This window comes from Pteropus alecto, unplaced genomic scaffold (assembly GCF_000325575.1).
Source record: "Pteropus alecto unplaced genomic scaffold, ASM32557v1 scaffold11, whole genome shotgun sequence".
NCBI lineage: Eukaryota > Metazoa > Chordata > Mammalia > Chiroptera > Pteropodidae > Pteropus > Pteropus alecto.
In genome coordinates this window covers 10,884,263-10,905,792 of record NW_006431956.1, presented here as the reverse complement: position 1 = coordinate 10,905,792, position 21,530 = coordinate 10,884,263, and the positions used below count along the sequence as shown (strand labels likewise).

At 36.3% G+C, this 21,530-nt stretch overlaps 1 protein-coding gene and 1 pseudogene across 2 annotated transcripts in view; both read right to left on the bottom strand.

Moving 5' to 3' along the window:
- PLXDC2 (plexin domain containing 2) overlaps positions 1-21,530 on the bottom strand; it is a 366,773-nt gene that overhangs the window by 154,251 nt on the left and 190,992 nt on the right. For both annotated transcript variants that reach the window (XM_015585588.2, XM_025043487.1), the window contains exon 4: positions 9,076-9,145. In XM_015585588.2, the coding sequence (XP_015441074.1) occupies positions 9,076-9,145 (70 nt within the window). The remainder of the gene's footprint in view (positions 1-9,075; positions 9,146-21,530) is intronic.
- On the bottom strand, positions 13,308-13,426 carry LOC112475652 (annotated as a pseudogene).

Genomic DNA, 21,530 nt, shown 5'->3' with positions numbered 1-21,530 from the left:
TCTGTTTTCCCATCTCCTTCAATAAAACAATAATGACTAAAAGGAAAAATCTTACATGCTTTTTGAAATGTGAAACATTGGAATATTTTGCTGTTTTTCTTAAAATAAAACAGACCCTAAGAAAAACAGTGTTAAAGTCAGCTTAAAGACCCTTTACTAGGATGACCCCTCCCTTGTCCTCATCTGCTAAGCAGGTCGTTGACCCCTTCCCCGTCCCTGCAGAAATTCTAGATCAGCCAATGGAAGTAGGTCTGGTACAGAGTCCATATTTCCACATTTTCGAAAGAAACACGCTAGGTTGTTCTGAAGCAGAGTCTGTTATTCAATCTAACATTTTATCAGTTCAGTGGCAGCCACCTGCTAAGCATGAAATTTTGGAGAATACAGCCGCAGTTTATTCTACAAAAATAAGATTTTTAAAACTGAATTGAACAGCAGCTTTCTCTTCTCCCCCAACAGGTGAGAGCCTGGTACTAATAGTGCCAAGCCGAAGGTGGGACCGCCCATTGTACAAACACCGCATTGTCTCTCTCTAGAGGAGAAAGAAATGCATGCTTTTGTCCTTGGCCAGAGAGGTGTGCCATCTACTTATGTATAGAGAAAGCAAGTAATTTGTACATTCTATATGTATATAGAACAGTTATTTATTGGACAAGAAATACGCCGAAATAAGGAAGCCACTTGGATGATATTAAAAAGCCACAGACTTCTCAATAGAGATATTTTACAGACACGGAGCTAATGTAATCCCTTACCGCTACTACTGCCTCCTAAGCAGCTTCAGAGACTGGTCCTGAAATCTTTCATTCTACACATTCTTGCCCAAATCCTTGATTTGGTCAAAATAATTGCAGGCTGTCACATCAGGCCAGTCTTTCTTTCTGTCCGACAATGTATCTACCGAAGGTGGCCAACAGCTATCTATTGTCCTATGTAACTGTCCTTTTTTGAGGAATTCTGTGGTCTGCGATGCATCATTTCTGACCTGTGTCAGTCCCCAACTGTATGCCTTCACTGAGAAGAAGCCGTTCACCCAGCTTCTGCAGGATGTCTCGGTTACTCAGAGTGACTGATAAATTACCTACAGAGATTAACGCTTATCGAAGAAAAAAAATTATTCAGAGCTGAGCTCAATGACTAAAACTTCATAAGTAGTAAATTCATAACTGGTAGACTTTATGCTACGTATATTTTACCAGAATTTAAAAAAAATTAAAAGTTTTCACTCTATCACACATTTTTTTCTTTTTGCAAAATTTAATTGTTCTAAATTCTGATTTTCTATTTTTCTGGATTAACCTACAAGTGCTGTGGATTTTCTCTACAAGCTATTAACGAAAAAGAGGCTTTGTTTTTTAAAGTAGTTGTGGAAATTGATAATAAACCAATTAAAGGCATTTTTCCCCATCTTTTTTTGCCTTTAGGAGAAACTTCTCATTTGAACAATAATTCAGGCAGATTGAATGAAAATCTGTGTGTATTCTTCAGGTTCGTCAGATCACAGTAATCGAAGGTATTCTAAACCCACCAAAAACCCATTCGAAATAGCTGACAAAACATTTAGAATGACTATGTTTTAATACTGTGTCTCACCTCTAGAACTGTATTAGTTGAAATGAGAATATCATTTTGAGCTGTTTTCACATTATACCTACTGGTTTTCTGTGACATATTAAAAAAATAGGTGAAGATCCTAAAAATAAAGATAGCATTGAAATATTAGGTACACTTAATTCAAAGGTAAAACATCATACACAAATTTAACTAAACAAATATTTAATTTGCATTTGGGGAAGGTCTTTAATACATTCTTAAATTGGATTATTAGCAATTAAGTGAATCTCAAGTGTATGAAAGGTAGCCTGGATGCCATCCTGTATCCCCATCATTTAACCCATAACGAACTTTATGCTTTGATGACTTGTTCTCAAAGTTCTTGTTAGACAAAGGGTAGAATAACAGGCAAATATATTTGTAGCCTGCCGATTGTAACAATACCTGTTATGCACTTGTGACCATTGACGTCAAAATTAGAGAAACATTTCAAAATTCTTCTGCCACGTATTACAAAATTGCTAAATTCTGTAAGACTTTCGGATAGTTAGAGATTCATGGAAAGTCAGTACTGGGTGCTTTTTAGAGGAGATTGTGCACTGCACTTAGAGATGACAGAGATACCCACGCCGATAAAGAGAACATTCCGAGTCCTCCACAGGCTATTATACCTCACGGTCAGGAATGGATGAGCCAGCCTTTAACAGGAGCAGTTCCGGTGAAGTCAAGTTAAGTCCCTAAACATCCCTTGAGCTATGGATAATGCCAACAAAAACAAACAAACAAAACAAAACAAAAATTCCCATAGACAAGCTACTTTAACAAGCAAGCTCAGCATCACAGAGGAAGTATTTTGAAAAGGAATAAAAGAGAACACTTACATATAAAAAGTATGGTCATAATAATATATGCTATTTCTGTAGCATTTTCTATGAAATGGGTATCGATAGCACATATAACCTAATTTAATCTTGACAAAAATCCTTATGATCTAGGTACTTTTATTGTGCTATTTTACAATTGGGAAACTGAGGCAAGAGAGATTAAGGAATTTCCTGAAGATCACACAACCTTGGCTGGCTGGACTTATGAACCCACATATTCTGATTCAACAGTGTATTTATCTTAATCTAGATGCCAGGCTGCTTCTCCCAGAAAATGAACTTCAGTTGCTGGCTCAGGAAGAACTGAGGGAGCTCTTCTGAACTCCTTCCTCAAATGACCAGGATCTGAAGTCAGTCCTGCATTGCTTAGTGTTTTTCTTTTTCCCCTTCTTTTCCAGATTTGGACAGTATTAGAGCATCTGCTGTATATTGTTTATTAATTAAACAGAGTCATCTGGACTTCCTCTATATTCAGCTGGGCGATGTATCTGAGCATCTGTGTAATATTGATATTGAGCTGAATTATCGATGCAGTGACCATGGAAGAATGCAAGCAAAATACTTGTTGTCGATGCTTCAGGTAAATCCTGGATCCATGAGAATATAAACGGTGTTTTCCAAAGACAAATGTTCCTAAGTAAATCTCCAAACTCTAGTGACAAGTAAATTCCTCTGTGGCTGTTATGACAGTGAAATAGGATAAGCCGAGAAAACCTACTTTTTACCCAGACCTCATCTCACCTGGTCAACCTTCCCCTATTCCTGTCCCTAATGACTTTTCCACCAATACCAATGGTCTTCTCTCTTTCGTTCTTCTAAAACGAAAGGGCTTGTGAACATGCAATTCATAAAGCCACCAGGAAAAGAAAGGTAGTGACATTGGCAAATCTGCTAAATCTACTGCTGGACACTAGACACTGGAGTAAATTATCAAGGAGGCCTGCTAAGACGGACTGTGAGGTTTTCAGAGGAAAATCACAGAATCATTTAGATACCACAAAGCAGATGTCACACAATTTATCTTTCTGTCCAGGAATCCTTGAGACCTGTCTGTTACTTTAAATTAGTGAACCAAATTGGAATGCATTTACTTTTGTCCAGTATCTATCCCTTCAGTGTCTTCCCTTCATGCATCAGATCTCCATATGCCCATAACCTCTGCTGTTCATAATAATAAAAGAAGACAAAATAACTCCATTCACATTTTCGCTAGATTCAGAAAGTTAATGGCTGCATCACGTTCTGTTATATGAGTTTATACACTCCAAAGACAATGGGGTTGGTATTTATAAATCAATCACTATGAGTAATGACTAATTCTCTACTGCTCCTAAAAAGCCTTTTATAACTGTCTCAAAAAGTGTAAAATAATATTTGGAATGACAATTAAAATATAACTATTTGAAAGTGAGAACAAAAAGGGAGCTGAAATATTTGGTGATGTACTTCCTGAAAACTTAATCGCAATAATATGCACTACTTTTTACCCTCTCTTATTGAGGGGGAAAACCCTGAATGATGTTGACCAGATATAAGAAATTAGTCCAAATTTGGACTGAATATACCATAGCTCAAAGATTAATGGGTATTTTTCCTTGGGAGGGAAACCAGTAGTCTAAGAGGCAGGGGAAGAAGGGAGATTTATATTTTACTTTTGCCCGTTTGACTTTTTTTTAATGTCATGTATTAATTTTTCAGATATAATAACTAATTACTTAATGAACATGTTGTATGTTATTAATTATCATGTGGCAAACAAAGTAAACTAGGTCTAAAATTATAAACAGTTTTCTTATTAAATCTCCAACTAGGAAGCTGTGTAGAAAGGAAGGGAGGGAAATCCTTCAAATATAATCGAGATAAACAATATGTGTTCATCATTATCATCATTTTAATTCATGTCACCTTCGATCGTAATTTCATGTACAACTGCCTGTAATTCCACACACTCTTTTCATTATGAATCAGTATATGTCTACATAGTTAAATTCTGGGGCCATAATTATCTGGATGACTTCAACTCTTCCCCATTACATAAAGCGGCCCTTACCCACCCCACTCCACCCTTATTTTCTCATCAAAGTTATGTGTTCCCATGATGGACTCATGAAAATATCGTTACTTGCGATGCTCACAGGAATTAAAAGTCAAATCCTCAAACTTAATTCTACTTCTTGATGCATTTAAAAGATCACCTTAGCAGCCTAATAATAGAAATTAAATTAAAGTATTCACCTAGAAAGAAAATAAGAGACAGTGTGATATGCAAACAATACAACTTACTGGTGTCATTAACGGAAATACTTTTATGAAATGCACAAATGACTCGTTTTTTAATGCCTGAAATATCTGTATTCTGGCATATTTTTAAAATAGAAAGATAAAATAATGTGTTCAGATTCTGCTACCAGTGAACCAGAAAATAAGATAGTATTTCTAATTCATCTTGTGCATTATTTTTGTGAATGACTAAAGCTTTTGAAAATTAAAATGCTTAATAAGCAAAGATTCATTTTTGTGGTTTTTTTAATGACTAGATATTTAGTTTTTATTTACATTTTTAACTAGAAGCTTAAGTTTATTCATTTTAAATATCTCTATCTATCTATCTATCTAGAGAGAGATATGAGTTGCAGTCCTATCTATCTATCTATCTATCTATCTATCTAGAGATATGAGTTGCAGTAAATTATTTGTATTTGTATTTTTAAACTACTTCTTGTTTTGAAATGATGTTGACCTTAGCAATAAAACAAGACATTATCTTTAAGTTCATTTCAGTTTTAAATAAGTTTGTGTCTATGTGAAGAGAGGGGGTGAGAGAGAGAGACAGACAGACAGACAAATTGATTTTAAGGGAGGCACGAAAAATGGGAAAACAGTGAAGTAGAAGTGAAGAGAACTGTAGTTTGAAATATCCACTTTAAGATTTCACTTTTCCCCAAATCCGATGTAGAAACAAGTTGAAGAAGACTGTGTAGACACTGTTGAGAATATCTTCATTCATTTTAGTTTCACAGAAACCTCTGTGTTCCTACTTAAAAATCCCAGACCCCAACTATTTGGAATGGCCTGCTTTATTCAACTCTATTGTAGTTACTATTTATCTTCTAAGGCTTTCACAGTTAATATTTCTTTTAAGATTTGTAAGGTGATGAGCATTTGTTAGGTAGTTCTACCTGCTTATAGCACTTAGTCACAGAAGAGACTCACTCAGAGGCTGTGGTTCAGAAGTCCCCTTTTTAAGTGTTCTTAGCTTTATTCACTGAGTCCCAATGGATCCTTTAGGCTGGAAAACTTTGCAAATACAGTGATTCAACAACTCAAATGACGCCTTGCACTGCCGCCGCCTCCCTTCTCCACCGTGCCCATCCTAGCTCAGGCACGGGACGCCATGCAGAAGCACTGAAAGCCTGCTGCTAATTGCTCTCTTTGCCTCCCCCACTCCCCCCATCCCCATGCCTTCCCGTGCTCTCCGCTGGCAGGTCAGGCCACATCTGATCTTTTCTCAAAGAAACCCGATGCTTGTGGGACAGCACTCAAATTTCTATCATTCAAAGTATTTCACATCGCTCTTCCCATCTCCTCTTCACTAGACTCTGATTCTTTTCTCCATTCAGAATAAACAGATTTACTTGATGGACATACAAATATGCTCATTACGGGCTTAGCACTGCCACTTAGCTCAGCATCCCCTTGTCCGGCCTGTCCCTTCCCTACTCACTTCTTTTCAACCTCTTTGCCTGCTAACATTCCATTAAAGCTAATGTCGAATGTCAGCTCGTTCACACACCCATACTTGATCAGACCAACAAGGAAGAGCTCCTCTTTGCGTAACCTTCTGCTCCTTCAGCACTTAAAAGCTGGCATTCTCTTAAACCTTTTCTTCTTCTTAGATACTAAGCTCCTGAACAGCGACCGTGGTTTATTCTTCTCTACATACATTGAAGTATCATGCCTTTCACACAGTAGGGGCTCAATTCAGTGCCGATAGAATGAATAATCAATGAAAACGCAAACAAGCTTATTTACCTAGCTGAAAATTTTTACAGGAGATTCTGGTTTCATTTGGAAGAAACTCAGTCCGATGACTAAAGTATCTTGCCTTTGCCTCTCTAAATATATATGAATTTATATATGCAAGTTCCATGCTAGCATATTTTTAGATTTTTTAAATTAACTTTATTGGGATGACATTGGTTAATAAAATTATATAGGTTTCAATTGCACAATTCATGAATACGTCACATGTATACTGCATTGTGTGGTCACCACCCAAAGTCAAATCTCCTTCCGCCATCGTATATTTGACCCCCTTTACCTTTATCTACCTCCCCTTTCTCTCTCTTCCCCTCTGGTCACCACTAATCTGTGTCTGTGTCTATGTGTTTTTGTTTCTCGTCATATTTTAAGTACGTAAAAAAGATTTCTTTACATTAGTGTTTTTCTCAGAGAAGATAGAGATCATTCAAGACTAGATTTTTCACTTCTTTTCAGGATCTTTTCAAAGGGAAATGGTACTCTGAGCAATAAAGATGACATAGCTATCTGTTTGGGTTTTTTTCCTACCAACCAGGCTAAGGGAAATCTTACTTCATGTTGGCTGAATCACTGACATGAGTTTTAAAGATAAAATAATTTGAAAATTTGAGAATGCAAAGCTGTCCATATTTTTAACACCGAGTATATAATGTGATTAATCATTCACTTAAAATTCAGCAGAACCTTGGTAACCTAAAGGTCAGAAAACATGACGAATGTCCACATTCTAAGATGGCAGTGTTTATATCATACTTTAAAGATGTGAGAGAACATGATGTAACTCATGGTTTATAGGGGTCATCTTTTAATTTTACCTTTCTCCTTTTCATTCACTCTTTCAACACATTAATTAAATGCCTATGAAAATCCTGGCACTATACTAGCACAGAAATACATGGTGAGCTCAAAAAAGACAGTCTTTGTATGAATTTTACTTATGTAGTCCTTTCTACACAAAATTGAATAGTTTTAAAATGGAAGACTTTGGCTTTCTCTAAAACTAGCTCTTCTGCTTGAGTTTGTAATTTTTGTTCATAGCATCATTTTTCTCCCTTGGTTTGAAGCCACAGAATCACCAAGGCTCACAATATTTGTCACATAAACTATTGCAACATTCTTCAATTATATGTACTAACTCAGGTCTTTTTTATACTTTAAGGCATTGCACAAATGGTTAGATTCATCTTCATCAAGTTTATTACTTACCTAATTAAGGACTAATGACTCAAACTGCCATTGAGGCATTATGTAAAATTGCCCCAACCTACTTGCTTCATCTTAACATGCCATATTTTTTCATGACCGTACTCAATTTCACTCAAACTCAGTTATTTATTATCCCCAACGGAACACCCATTTCCTCTTCTGTATATTTACTCAAGACGTCCCTCCCTAGCATCAACTGTTGGTTCTTATACAACAGAGCAATTGTGACGGCCTTCAAGGAACATCTTACACGATAATTTCTCTAGAAATTCTTAAAGAATTATCGCAGATGCTTGAGTTCCACTACCCCTGGAAACCCATATTTCGTCATTTGTATTTTTTAAGAAACTCCCCACAGTCCACTAGGCTTTATATTCCTAAGGCAAAGGGAGCTTTATTTACCTTGCTCACAGTAAATGCCCAACAAACTTTCATTTAATCATTGATATTTCTGATTATATATCTCTTTCTGAATTCCATATATCTCCTAAGTTTTATATTAAATTATGGCAAGAGTGATCAACATGGTTTCCATATCATCCGAAAGACCAGGTGAGTGAAAGGGATTCTGGCCTATGGCGCTTTAAGCGTGGGCACTCTGCAGCCTTTTTAAAATCACATCTGTGGATTTCTTTTAACTGACTTCTTTACTCACTCGTCCATTTTTATGTTTTCCTCTCATTCTTCTACTCTCTCTACATGCATTGCAGGCCCACGGGGCTATTCTCTGGCATTTTGCTTGTCTTTGTCAGTAGTATACAAGTATTAAAACATTTCTGACTTCTGGGATATACTATGAAGATTGGTAATTGCCTTTCCGGGATAATGCTAATCACTAAACTAACCTCCAAAGTTGGCGGAGAAAAATAAAATGAAAAGGATTCAAACTGAATGTCGGTGTTTTTTTTTAAAACTCTCAAATGAGTGGTCACAGTCAACACAGGTGGCATTAAAGGAAAAAGCAAATATCGAAAGCTCATGTACATGCATGAGGTCATGTACGTGTGTGTATATATCTATCAACAATATACACGAAGAGGAAACAAAAATACCTCTCAAGCATCTTTTCCTTCTAGCTGTAGTTCTGGTCATGCAGTCTTACCGTGCTACCGAAAATGAATGAAAACTTAGCAGGAAAGCAGAGGCGCTGAAGCTAAGCCGAAAATTAATGTAAAACTATACTTTTTTTTTTTTTTTTGCCGAAAAGTTCTTCCAATAGCTATACCACTCTTTCTTATGTTTTATTTATGCCCACGACTTTGTGATAGAAGACAATGGTTTTCAATTGTTTTCCCAATAAATGTCCCTCTTGAAATATGGGGTAAATTAAAATTAATAACTGTAGCGAAACTGTAGATTATTTAGGGTGAATGGGTAGAAAATGACTTACCCCCTGTTGCCACAGTGATTTCACGTAGAAAATGGCCGTAAAATGGAAAATCGAAGGACAGATTCACTCTCTGCAAGGAACAACAACCAGAAAAGAAAATCAATAATGTGCATAATAGTAAATGTAATATGAAAGGCTCTCCACTTAAAAAAAATAAAAAGAGATGCTTCTACTTTACACCACCATTATTGTAGTTGACTTTTAAAACCTGAATCTTGGATGATGATAAAAGATATTTTTTTTCTGGTAATTAAATGTTTGAAGTTTGTGAAAAGAATCAAGTTGGGCTGTTACAGTCTGTTGTTTTGATCTTCACGCACGAAGGGAATCTGGAAGTTTCCACACTGAATCAACCTATTCTCTCTAACGTCACCATTGCCTTTTAAATGTTCACTGAGAATCAGGTCAGTCGCCATGATGAGCACTTTATTGGGGGTTCTTTTTAGTTCGATTAGTCTTCCCCAAAACAGAGGGCATGTTATCTGTCGAGTTTTACTGCACAAAAATGAAAAGATTTTCTTTGACATGATTATGTATTCAAATTATTTTCTGTACATCTTATAATGAAAGGCAGTTTCATTGGAACAAGATATCTTGCACCTACAGATCTAGACCTGCAAATATTTTTATTTTTTAGATGTAAAGAGCTCTCTAGATTCAGTATGTTATGTTCACTTTCCAAGCACAGTCAACAAATAAAAAATGCTGGTCACTTATCCTTCGTATAGAGAAAACTTGGGGAGACTTAGGAAGAAAGTTCATAAACTTTGCCTCTTTTTTCTGAAAAGGGGCCTGAAGCTTGGATTATAGATATAATTGATTATTATATATTATATATATTATTATATGCTTTATGTAATTATATATTATATATAGCAGAATAACAAAATAAAATAAAACAAAGCAAAACAAACAAAAAAAATCTGTATTTTTTGTATTGAAATAATTTAAACCAGATGTATTATTAGACAAGAAACAAGAAAAATAATGAGTTATAACAAAGGTGATCCACTGAAATAAAAGAATCCAGAGGGAAATTAATTAGTTGGTTTAGAGCCCAACAGCATTATAAACTATGTATAGTAAAATGCTATTGTGTTAAAATTCAACAATTTCTATATTATATTTCTCCCAATGCACAAATTAAAATAAATAGAAGTATATCTAGATTGAATTTAGCTCCTTCCAATTTTGTAAATGATTACTTTTTTATATCCATCAGAGATTTCTAATAACGTATTTGGCATGAAATTAATCATTCAGAATTTCCAGTGACTTTCAATTAGATTTTCTTCCCTTTTAATGAAAGCTGCATCTCAGAACAAGGTTATCATCATTTTTATTTTTTGCTGACTAATGGGACAACAAAACCCGTTTTCATGGCACTAACTAAAATGAGTGGTTACTAATAACCCTACAATAAAAGCTTCAATGGCAACATCATATATCTCAAAGATGTCAAAAATAATTTTATAAAGGCACCTGTCGAGTATGTTGTTCTCCATCATTGTAATTTATTTCCATGCTCATGAGTAAATTTACAACCTTTTAGCATCCTTGCTTCCAGCCCTAGCATCACCGCCTCAGCTCCACCTCGATCATCAGGAGTTAGATTCTCTTAGGAGCACCGGTCCCTGATGCTGAAAAAGTTGGGGACTGCTGAACTACCCGACCAGGCAAGGGAAGAATAAGGACCTGGAGAGGACACCAAACTCAGAGGATATGGCCCTGAGACTGACTCTTTAAAAGGAACTACAGACATTAGCCAGGGAAGACGTGAGCGAACGGGAGCGGAAGGGAAAGGGTCGAAATATATGTAGAAAGTGAAATTGAAAGGACTCTGTGATTAACTGGACATAAGGGCTGGGAGTGAGGGAGGGCAGTCTAGAATACGAGACGAGTTTCTAGCGGCGTGGCTGGTAGACCACAGTTCCACTCGCTGAGATGATGAATACGGGAAGAAGGTTTATTTCGGTTAGGTGTGAGAGACTTGTTGCGTCAGTCATCAGTTAGGCTTCCTTTATCTACATAATAAAATAAAAATGACCCCACACTGTATATGCTGCAAAGGACTCTTCTACAACCAGAAAGGCTAAAGCAATCTTTGACATGGTCACAAAAAGCCACTGTAAATAAAAGCAAACATAATATTGAGGCTATGGTGTAATTACCATACCTTGAACATTACCCTATCTTGGATCTTATCCCTTAAGAAATATCTAATGTAAAAAAAGAAAAGGGTTCAGGAAAATTGTCATATGAAGACATAATAAATTAATTAAGAGTCTGGGCAAAATACCAAATAAAAGTTCAGAAGTGAAATTTTAAAGAGCATGAGTGACATAAATAATATAACTGAATTTACTACTTCCTTATACTCCGTGGACAGGAATTAACTATTTGAAGGGAGAGGTATGATAATTTTGAGACAAAGGGAGTATCACTTCTTCATGTGGATGAGGATAAAATTACGAAACATTCTTTGAAGAGTTTGTAGAAGTATATTCATAGGTCCCAGGTGGCCTGGTGTAAATGTATGACAGGTAGAGCCAATATATGACTGTAACCTTTAAAACCACATTACACTCTCCCCATGAAATTATGAAATTATGCCCCATGAAATTATAATCCATAACATGGAGACATTTGGTCCACACCAAAAGGTCCTTGATAATCGGTCCTGTCAAATACATCCAAACTTAGAAAATGTCCCTGGGTTCAAACAGCCCATAACACTTATGCATACTTTGGGTTTAAGGAACTAATACATAAAAAAATGCCCTCATGTTTTATTGATCCAAAAATTGTGCTGTGGCTGTAATGGCAATAACAACTCTTCTTGCATCGGCAGCATAGCTGGTAATGGCACATGGGATCAGGAAGATGGGCTGGCGTGGACCAGATATCTCCACGGACTTTCCGGACAGGACCAAATATCGAGGACCTTTTGATGTGGACCAAATGTCCTACAAGGGAAATGACTGTGGGGACAGACGATCGGACTCAACTAGGGTTGTACTCCTAGATTTCTACGTGCACCCATATCTCTTATTGCCCCTTTTACGTATTTTTCTTATGTCTATTGCTATTTGTTTTCCGACTAATTATTGTGATCTCTTCTAATTCTTTTCTAATTACACAAGAATTATAATCCTAAATACACACTATTCCAGTTTAACTTGTTTGTCTATTTCTCAGTGGCATTACAAAGATAAATTAATTAGTCAATGCCTGTAACACCTTGAAAACAAAAACTGCTTAATAAGAGTTAAGAATCTGGAGTGGGCAATTTTATAACCCTCAAAACTATTTTTTAAAAACATCATTAAATTTTTTAAAAAATCGTTAATGAAAACTGTTTTTGTTTTAAGACAGCTTCCTATTTGCAGTAATAAAGATACATGTTTCTGGTTTTCCCAAGTCTTTATTTCATCTTTATGCCTTCCGCATAATCCTGATGAAAGCAGGTGCAGGAAGAAAACTGGTAGTAACTAAACTTTTAATAATTTCTGTTATCATGATGGCAAAGGGTCTAAAAAATATAGGGAGTATCCATTTATTCAAGAGTGTATTCATGTACTAATCATGAATTTCTAAACATATATTTAACATCCTATTTTTAATTATTCAGATAATTTCATGTTTACTTTGAAGCATTCAAATATATGGGATATTATTATTAGTAGTAATAGTAGTAAAATGAGATTTGTGTTACGTCTTTAAAAAAGTAGATCAAATAAATCTTAAATCAAATCACTTTCAGTTTATTTATTTATGCCAGGAATTAACTTTGACAACAGCAATTGTAAAATTTGAGAAAAATTACATTTTGTTTTACTTAAATGGATATTTCTAGTGATACTGGCTTTCATCCGAAATACCTAAATAAGTGATCTTATTTCCAGTAAGGTTTATATATTTAATAAATAAAAATGATTAAATGATCATTTTTATTAGGTTACTTTTACAGATAACTAAATAAATTTAATTTCTTAATTGGTATATAGAATATTCTTCCAGAATGCACATAACAATTGACTAACATTCTTGAAACTGAGTAAGATCCAAATAAAACACATTCATTTATAAGTGCTTAGAATGTATTATTGCAGTCTTACTACTTAGCTAAGACACATGTTCTACCATCCTTTTTTTTTTAGGCGAAGCAACCCCTGGTTGACCTCACAGATTGCAAGGACCTTGTCAGCTTACAATCCCTTATTTATTTTTTACGCCTACAGCACCTGGGCTTCTTAGGTGGTCTCCCATCCAAGTACTAACCAGGCCTGACCCTGCTTAGCTTCCAAGATCAGACAGTATCGGGCTTGTTCGGGGTAGCATGGCTGTAGACCCATCTTCTCTTAATGGAACTAGATGGAGAATTATTTTTAAAATTTCTGTGCTTCTTTCTTAATTTTTGAATAATACGGCACGGTTTTGGAGTCAGAGAGACTTGAAATTACATCCCAGCTTTGGTACTTAGAAGCTGTGTGATCATATAAATCATTTAACCTCTTCAAGTCACAGTTTGCTCATCTGTAAAGTCGAGATACTTCTTTAAAGGTTATTCTAAGGAACAAATGATCAAATAACATGTGCACCTTCATAAATACTGAGTCAATGATGGTTAGTTAACATTATATCATGTACATGAAGATGTTTAACACAGCAATAGTTCCTTAAAACTAGATTCCTAAACAAAATAACTTCTGATTCCTAACAAATAGCCAGAAATGATTTGATATATGTTGTCTCGATACCAATGTAGGCAAATTACTTCTCTAATGGAATCATATCACAATTAGATATTATGTTTCTGAGCAATGTTATAATGGCCTCATTTTTGTAATATTTAAATAATTATAAGTACTGTGTTTAGTAGTGTTAGGAGAATTGAGTTAGCATTTAATATACCAGGTATTATGCTAAGTATTTTCCCTATATTTAGCAAGTATGAATGCTAAAACTAGGTGAAAGTATGATGAGAAACAGGATATTTGCATAGTCACAACATACCTTACAAAAAATACTTGATAATTACAAAAGGAAAAATAGTAACTTTACAGTGAAGAAACAACATCTGGCAGACATCACCTTAAGCAAGTGATCAAAGTTAGCATCGTCAGTGGCAAGACATACCGACATCATGTACCTCCTGATATGATACACGATGAAGGACAAAAATACCATTGCTGTGGTATTTTTGCAAAAAAAAAAAAAAAAACAGAGATCTGCATTTATTCATGAAGAAACAAAGGTTTGAAGACAAACAAAAATCAGGGACATTGTACAAAATAACTGGTTAGTACACTTCATAAGTATCAAGTTCATCAAAGACAGAGGAAGACTGAGAGACTCTAGATTGGAGGAGACGAGGAGATGGGGTGAATAAATGCAATGTGGGTCGGGGAATGGATTTGGGATAAGAAAAAAGGACGGTTTGGGGACAATTCACAAAATATGAATAAATAAGGCCTATAGATTATAGTACCAATCGATGTTAATTTCTTGGTATTGCTAATCGTACTATGAGTATGTAAGGTGATAACGTTTGAGGAAGCTGAGTGAAAGGTACATGGGAACCCTTGAAATAATTTTAAAGTTTTTTTTATAAGCCTGAAATTATTTTTAAAAAGACTTTACAAAGAAAGTATAAGTAATAATTTCAAATCACTAGAAGTAGTGGAGCCAGGATTTCAATCCACACGTTTGGCTCCAAAACTTTGAGTCCTGACCGCTATGTCATTGTCTCTCCCTTCTTTTATACCAAGTAATTCTTTCCCCATGTGTAATCAGACCTTCCGTACCGTGCTTTCTGCCTGGAACCCTTAATACTGTCAGTCATTCATGTTTTTGTTCCTAGTAGATGTAACGACTTTCTTTAAAACACATGAGGCCAAAGTCAGAACGAGACAAAATGTGAAAAAGGTACAGAGCCGTCTTCTCAGGTGAAATGCGTGAGCTCACAGGGACTGAACTAACGGGGCATCACGCTGGGTGGAGCCACAGCGAGCCACGCCCCGCTGAGGCCTGATGGCAGCAGAGCAGGTCCCTTCGCGCTGGGCGATTGGCACAGCCTGAACCATTTTTTTTTTTTTTGCACATTTGGAGTTCAGATGCTTCCCTTTCTTACCTTCCAAGGGCAGATCCGGGGACCTATTTTCTAAACTTCCAGAACTTTTTTTTTTTACAATTCTCAATGGTAATCGCCTTTCATGGGTTTATTCACCTATTTAACTGAAATCATTTCACTTATCAAAGTTAATAGAAACTGAAAGATAGCAGAGGGATATAAATGTGAGTATATACACATGTGTGTGTATGTAGATAGAGATAGAAAAATTTTAATTGACGGGTTTCCACAACAAGCAACTATTAAAGAGAGAAAATAGCCTATGGAGAGGCATATACATGCGGACGACGGCAAAATGCAAACTTCGAAGTAAGATCCTGCTTCCAGGCCAAAAATGAACTGAGTGTATTCCAGAAATAAAATAGCTGCAGTGGGCAGAATAATTTGGGCAGAATAATTCATAATGCTTTTACCATGTAGGGTTTTTTTATAAAAATGCTCACACCCTGGGAGGAGTGAACAGGACATGGGTCATTAATCCAGTAACTGGAAACGATGGAAACCTAATTAAAAGATCAAAATGTTCATGGAAAGGGGTAATCAATATGCAAATATATGGACAAGGGGCTGGCTACTCCTTTAAGATATAAAGCTCATTGACTGAATTGATTATCTGAGTTAGAAATTCTAACCACTTCAGCATTTTTTTCATAATAGAACCGAGAACTTCATTAACCCTGCATGTAGAATGATGCTCTGCATGGGATTCTTCATAAATTAGAAAACAAAAGGTAGACGTTTTGCAGTTACCTGATGCTCGCTCATGTGAATTTGAGATTAAGTGAATTATCATGGTATCTTTTGACCTCACGCATTGCATGGTTCCCAGCCAACACCTGGCTTACAGTACTTGCGTATACTCGAGCATTCTGAGAATTATTCAAATTAGTTAGGTGACTGTTTACCATTCGGGCAGGGTGCAAAGCAAAAGTGGTTCAAGGGCACAGAGAAAGTACGACAGGATTTTATAAAGAAACCCTTGGAAGGTAGGCGAGGGAGTGTGAGAACCAGAAGAAGCCACTTCTGTACTTTTCACACTGCTCTAGAAACAAGCCAGCGGCGTCTGCCGGGTTTCTCAAAGCAGGGTGTGCAGAGGAAGCACTGAGGCTTGTCGTTAAAACACGGATTCTGAAGTGGTAGGTCTGGGAGGAAAGGGGCTGAGACTCAGTGTTTCTAACAAGCTCTCAGGGCTGGTGATACGCCCCAGGGACCCCGCTTTGAGCAGCAGGACTTGACGTCATATAAACGGTCTTTGCAACTCTAAAACCACTGCTGTAAGGACTTAGACAAGCGTGAAATGGCTTAAAAGGATAAATAGACTTGACTCTGGATAACATCATCTCACTTCACTCGGTAGCACTCACGTGGCCTGACACTTTCCATTCCAGGAACTGAAGCATGTCAGTACCTGCTGGCTGAGCACCTTTAAACGTTGCGATTTGTAAAACCTCTTCACAGCCCTAGTACACCTGAGGGCAACGACATTCTTGTCACTCACTTCCTTGACTAGTGATCCTCAAACAGGGTGGGCTGGAAAAATACTCCTATGAGTTTATCTTTCGTCTTTTGAAAAGGTCCTCCCTTGCCTCAGGTGATTACAATCCATCCTCCCTTCTTTCCTGTCAGTGGAAAGGGACTGTTTTTAGGTTAAATATTTGCATGATGATTATTAGTATTAATGTAACAGACATCTGTAACACTGTGCCGGTCACTGAGTTAAGCACTGTACAAATGTTAAATCATTTAATTCTAATGCCAACCTTAGGAGGCAGGTGCTGTTATTCCCATTTTACAGATGAGGAAAATGATGAACCGAGAGTAAATAACATGCTCGGTGTCACCTAGCTAGTAGTTGGCAAAGTGGGGACTCAAATCCAGGCAGCCCGTTTCTAAGTCCACATATTTAAACACTATCAAGCTGCCCCTCTAAAGACCTGTTGAGATTTGGAATTCAATACAGGCAAAGTACATTGGAAGAGCGACTAAATAATTCAAAAACTCGATTACAGGTCGAAATTGAAATTAGGCCAAGTTCAATAGTACCTCCTCATCCTCCTCTGCTAACTTGTCTTTTCTTAATTTCGTATGCAGAAATAATTTCAAATTAAAGTTACAAAAATAACACGAAGAGTCCCCTATATATTTTATGCAGATTCACCCATTGTTAACATTTTGCCACATTTGCCAACTTCTGGACTTTTCAAAAGGTAAAGAAATTGATGCCTCTTGACAGCTTCCAAGAGCTGCTCCCTTCTGACACCCTACACGTATCTACAGGTGAGCGTGTCTGGGAGCAGGACTCGGGTGCCTAAGCTTGGCTTCTTTACTAGGAGTGACTCTTACTTGGAGTTTCTTCTCTGATAAGCTGCTGCACGGTAAGAAATTCCTGGCACTTCATCATTAATTAAGAGTGGCTCAAGGGGTTTCACTCCTAGTCCCACGGGCATGTGAACAGAGCACCTTCAGTAACGAAAGAAAGAGACACTCACTTCTGGGGGCTGGACTCTCAGGCACAGCAGAAGTTCTGAGGGGAAGTCAATTTATAAACAAACCGTGTGAGATCTTGACTATTTCCCCAGGGTGATCATCTACAACGTAAGTGACAGTTTATAATTTGATAAGAAGAAACAGACAAAAAAAAATAAAAATATTGAAAATAGATATAAAATATTTTTAAAAAATACTAAAATACTCGTTTGTTGAGGAAATCTCCGTTCCAAAGGGTCTTGTCTTTTATCTTCTATAATTTAAGATGTTTCACAAGAATTAAACCAACTTGCTTTTAGCTGTTGTCACTCTTAAGGAATGTTATATTCCATTTATATTTTACTAACTTTTCTGTTACAATATATTGCCTTGCAAGAGTCATATGAAAGCTCAATCATTTAATAACTTCGGGAGGACAATCTTTTGCACTCATGTTATCATGTTATCTAAAATTAACCACTGTTATGGGTTCATGAAGAGATCTCAGCAAATATGATCAAAAATAGGTTGGAGAAGAGAATCTAAGATGAAAGACAGAAATAAATGGACTTACTTATCCCACCTGAGACACAGCTGTGGGCTCCTATTTTAACAGATTTATGACTATGAAAGGTTAATGTGAAATCTTCTAAGAGGGTTTCACAGAAAGCTCAAATGTTTGCCTCACTGATGACTTTAAAAAGCTGAACAGACATTTATCCATCTAGAATTATTTTATAGCCATCGCCGGTAACAAAGAATGTATAAAATTACCTCCTGACTCTAATTTTATATAAAGAATGGTGCCTATCCTCCACTAAAGACACAACATAGAGAATTGAGATTAAACTGAACTGAAATATGATGAACTCAAGTATGATTTTTAAAAGAGAAGGTATCTTCTTGCTGTGGAAAACTAAGGCTCGTTACGTGAATAAAAACTGATCACCGTGGGCTTCATGAGGCTGCCATCTTCAGTGGCCTCCCAAGACCCTCCCATGTCGAAAATTTGATTCCTAGATTCAGGAGGGATATTGGGGTAGCTTAAATAATTAGTAATATACATCTATTTACATAATTAGATCAGCAAAAGGAATTTGCTAAATTCAGCATCTTAGATGTGCCTAAGGAATGTTTAATCTGTGTTGCTGATGCCATCAGCAGGAGAGGGAAGAGACCTTTTCCTGCATTGACTGGCTTTGAGGCAGGTGGACCAGCTCATGTCTTGGGCACCTAGAGCAACAGAAGTCAGTTACTGTAATCTCACCTTGGTCTTTTGGAATGGAACAAAGGCAGGCCTTTCTTTACCATAAAAGGTCTTCAAATAATACCTTACTTATTCAGCACAGAGAGTATTATTCTCAAAATTGCGAAGTGATTTAAGTACAATATTAATAGTAAAATAAATTAATTAAACCAGAATTAAGCTAGAAACTTTAGACATGTGCAGATACAACTCATCTCAGTCTTTTATTAAATGAGAAGAAAATTCTATGAACAAGGGCAAGTAAGGGCAGGTCGATGAACCGAGGCTGTCTCACTTGAAATGAAGCAACCCGGAGGACAGAATGCAGCAAGTTTATTCGACCAGAAAAATAAAGAAAAATAAAAATAAATGAAAGCAGCTGATTGTTAGACACTGTGAACAGAACTTGGGCTGAATTGTGTGGGCTAAATATTAGCTTATTAGAGATAGCAAATTAAATTGCCTTTTGGGTTAATCAGAAAAATAAGCACTTATCGGCAGAATTTCTGATACGCAGAAAAAAAAGTAATTGCGTGATATGAGCAAACAACTGACTAAAGCCACCATGGACATCCAAATTTAGCTCTCCCGACACCAACACTATGCAAATGCAAGACTGACAGAGATGCTGGTCAAAATATTATTTTCCTAGAAAAAAAAAAACCTCTCGAAAACTTAAATTTTTTAAACGAAGGTTTCTGTATGTATTCAAATGGTCTGAAGATCCCCGGCAAGAACAGTCCAATTTAAATTTTAAAATGTTTTAAAAGGATCACATCAAAAACTACAAGTTTCATCAAAAACTTCACTTGCGTTATAAATGAGAGAAGACAGGGAGCCCTTTATATTTTGTTTGAGGGCTTTCTTGTACGTGTGTGTGTGTGTGTGTGTGTGTGTGTGTGTGTGTGTGTGTGTATGTGTATAAATCTTCCTACCCACATATAGAAAGATAAAACTTTTAAAGCTAAATGTGTTTATGTCTGGCAAAGAGCGAATTGGCAATTTCTTGCCCCCCCCCAAAAAAAGATATAATCTAGATATAAACATACATCTATCTACCTATCTATGTATACAGGGAGACTCTTACAGGGTACAAGGAAAATAACTTATTTGAGGGTTATTTTTTGTTATAAAGAATTAGGACTCTCAAAAAACTATGACTTACAGTCTCATTTTTATTTGATGTTTTTAGTATCCTTTCATATTTTTTCCTTTTTACTCTTGAAATAGCACTGGAAGGGAGGCAAGGCAGGCAGGGCAGGCATTTTTTCTCCTTCTTCCAGGTTATCAAATTGAGATGTGGAGAGGCCAGAATCCAAAAAAATGAGTTTTGGAGCCATAGTTTAATAATGTCTACAACCCTGGACTCCTTCCTCCAGGACAGTGTTACCAAGTTGTGCATCAGAATTTCACAAACGGTACTTTCCGAAGGCAGAATAATTCTAATTTGACTGCTATGGAATCAAACTTTGTACCCAGCAATGAATTAAATAATGATATATAAGTAGAGAAGAAAATCTCAAAATTGTGACATTTAAAGGTCCACACAGAGGAAAAAAAACAGGTATAGACTGGTTCCTAGGTTTGTTGTCCGAAACTTCTAGGTCTGCAACTTGACAACCGTGCAACTTTGAATAAACGACAAAAAACCCAAATGAGTACCAGTAGTTGACTCTAAAGTGTCTGGCTCATTGCTTGCAATATGGTAGAGACTTATGCATATTTTCCCACTTTATCTAAGAAGATATGCTCCTTCCTGTAATCTGTCAAAGGTAAACTAGGTTTGAACATGTGCTTCTTTTGCAATAATGACTTAAGAAATGTTATTTAAACGAAAAAGGACAATGGACAGATTTAAACAGAAAAGGACAATGGGGACATTTGAAAGAACATGTAATCAAATTACTGTATACATATATAACATAAATACTAATAACTGTGACTTACATTATAAAAGGAAAGAGAAAGCAGTGTGTTTTGGCATGTGAAATCTGTGAATTAAATGATTTCTCAGTTTTATTCTGCCCTAAAATTATAAGATATTATTATTCATGGAGAAAAGGGAAAAGTCTTACTCTGTTTCCACCCTCCTCTTCTTTCTAGAATATTAATCTAAGATTCTAAAATGTTGTTTGGACCACATTTATAAATCATGGTGGGGGAGGAAAAAATATTTTTAAAAAATACATGCTTCCAAGTCAGACACTCCTTTATCTTCATCTGACCCATTCTGAGGAAGCCAATGATATATATTTAAAAATCAGCACATAGAGCACCAGATAAGTTATCAGCACAAAGTCAAGTCTTTCCATTTGTGTCAAGGTCAATCTCTGGTGTTGAAAGCAACAGTGTCGGTCTCACATTAACGGTAAGAAAAAATCGGTCACTTGCAGCATCCTAATTTTTCTCGAAACTACTAGAGAACCGAGGTCACAAGGCAACCAAGCAAAACTCTGAATTCCAAAGGCAAAAAAAAAAGTCTTCAAGGAAAAAGAGAACATACGAACTGTCTCACCTCTGGGAGAGCATAGGAGAAAGAGATGGTGATGATGTAAGTGTGTAAGAAGAAATCAGCTAACATTTTAATGGATAACCTTTCCGTGCCTAGTG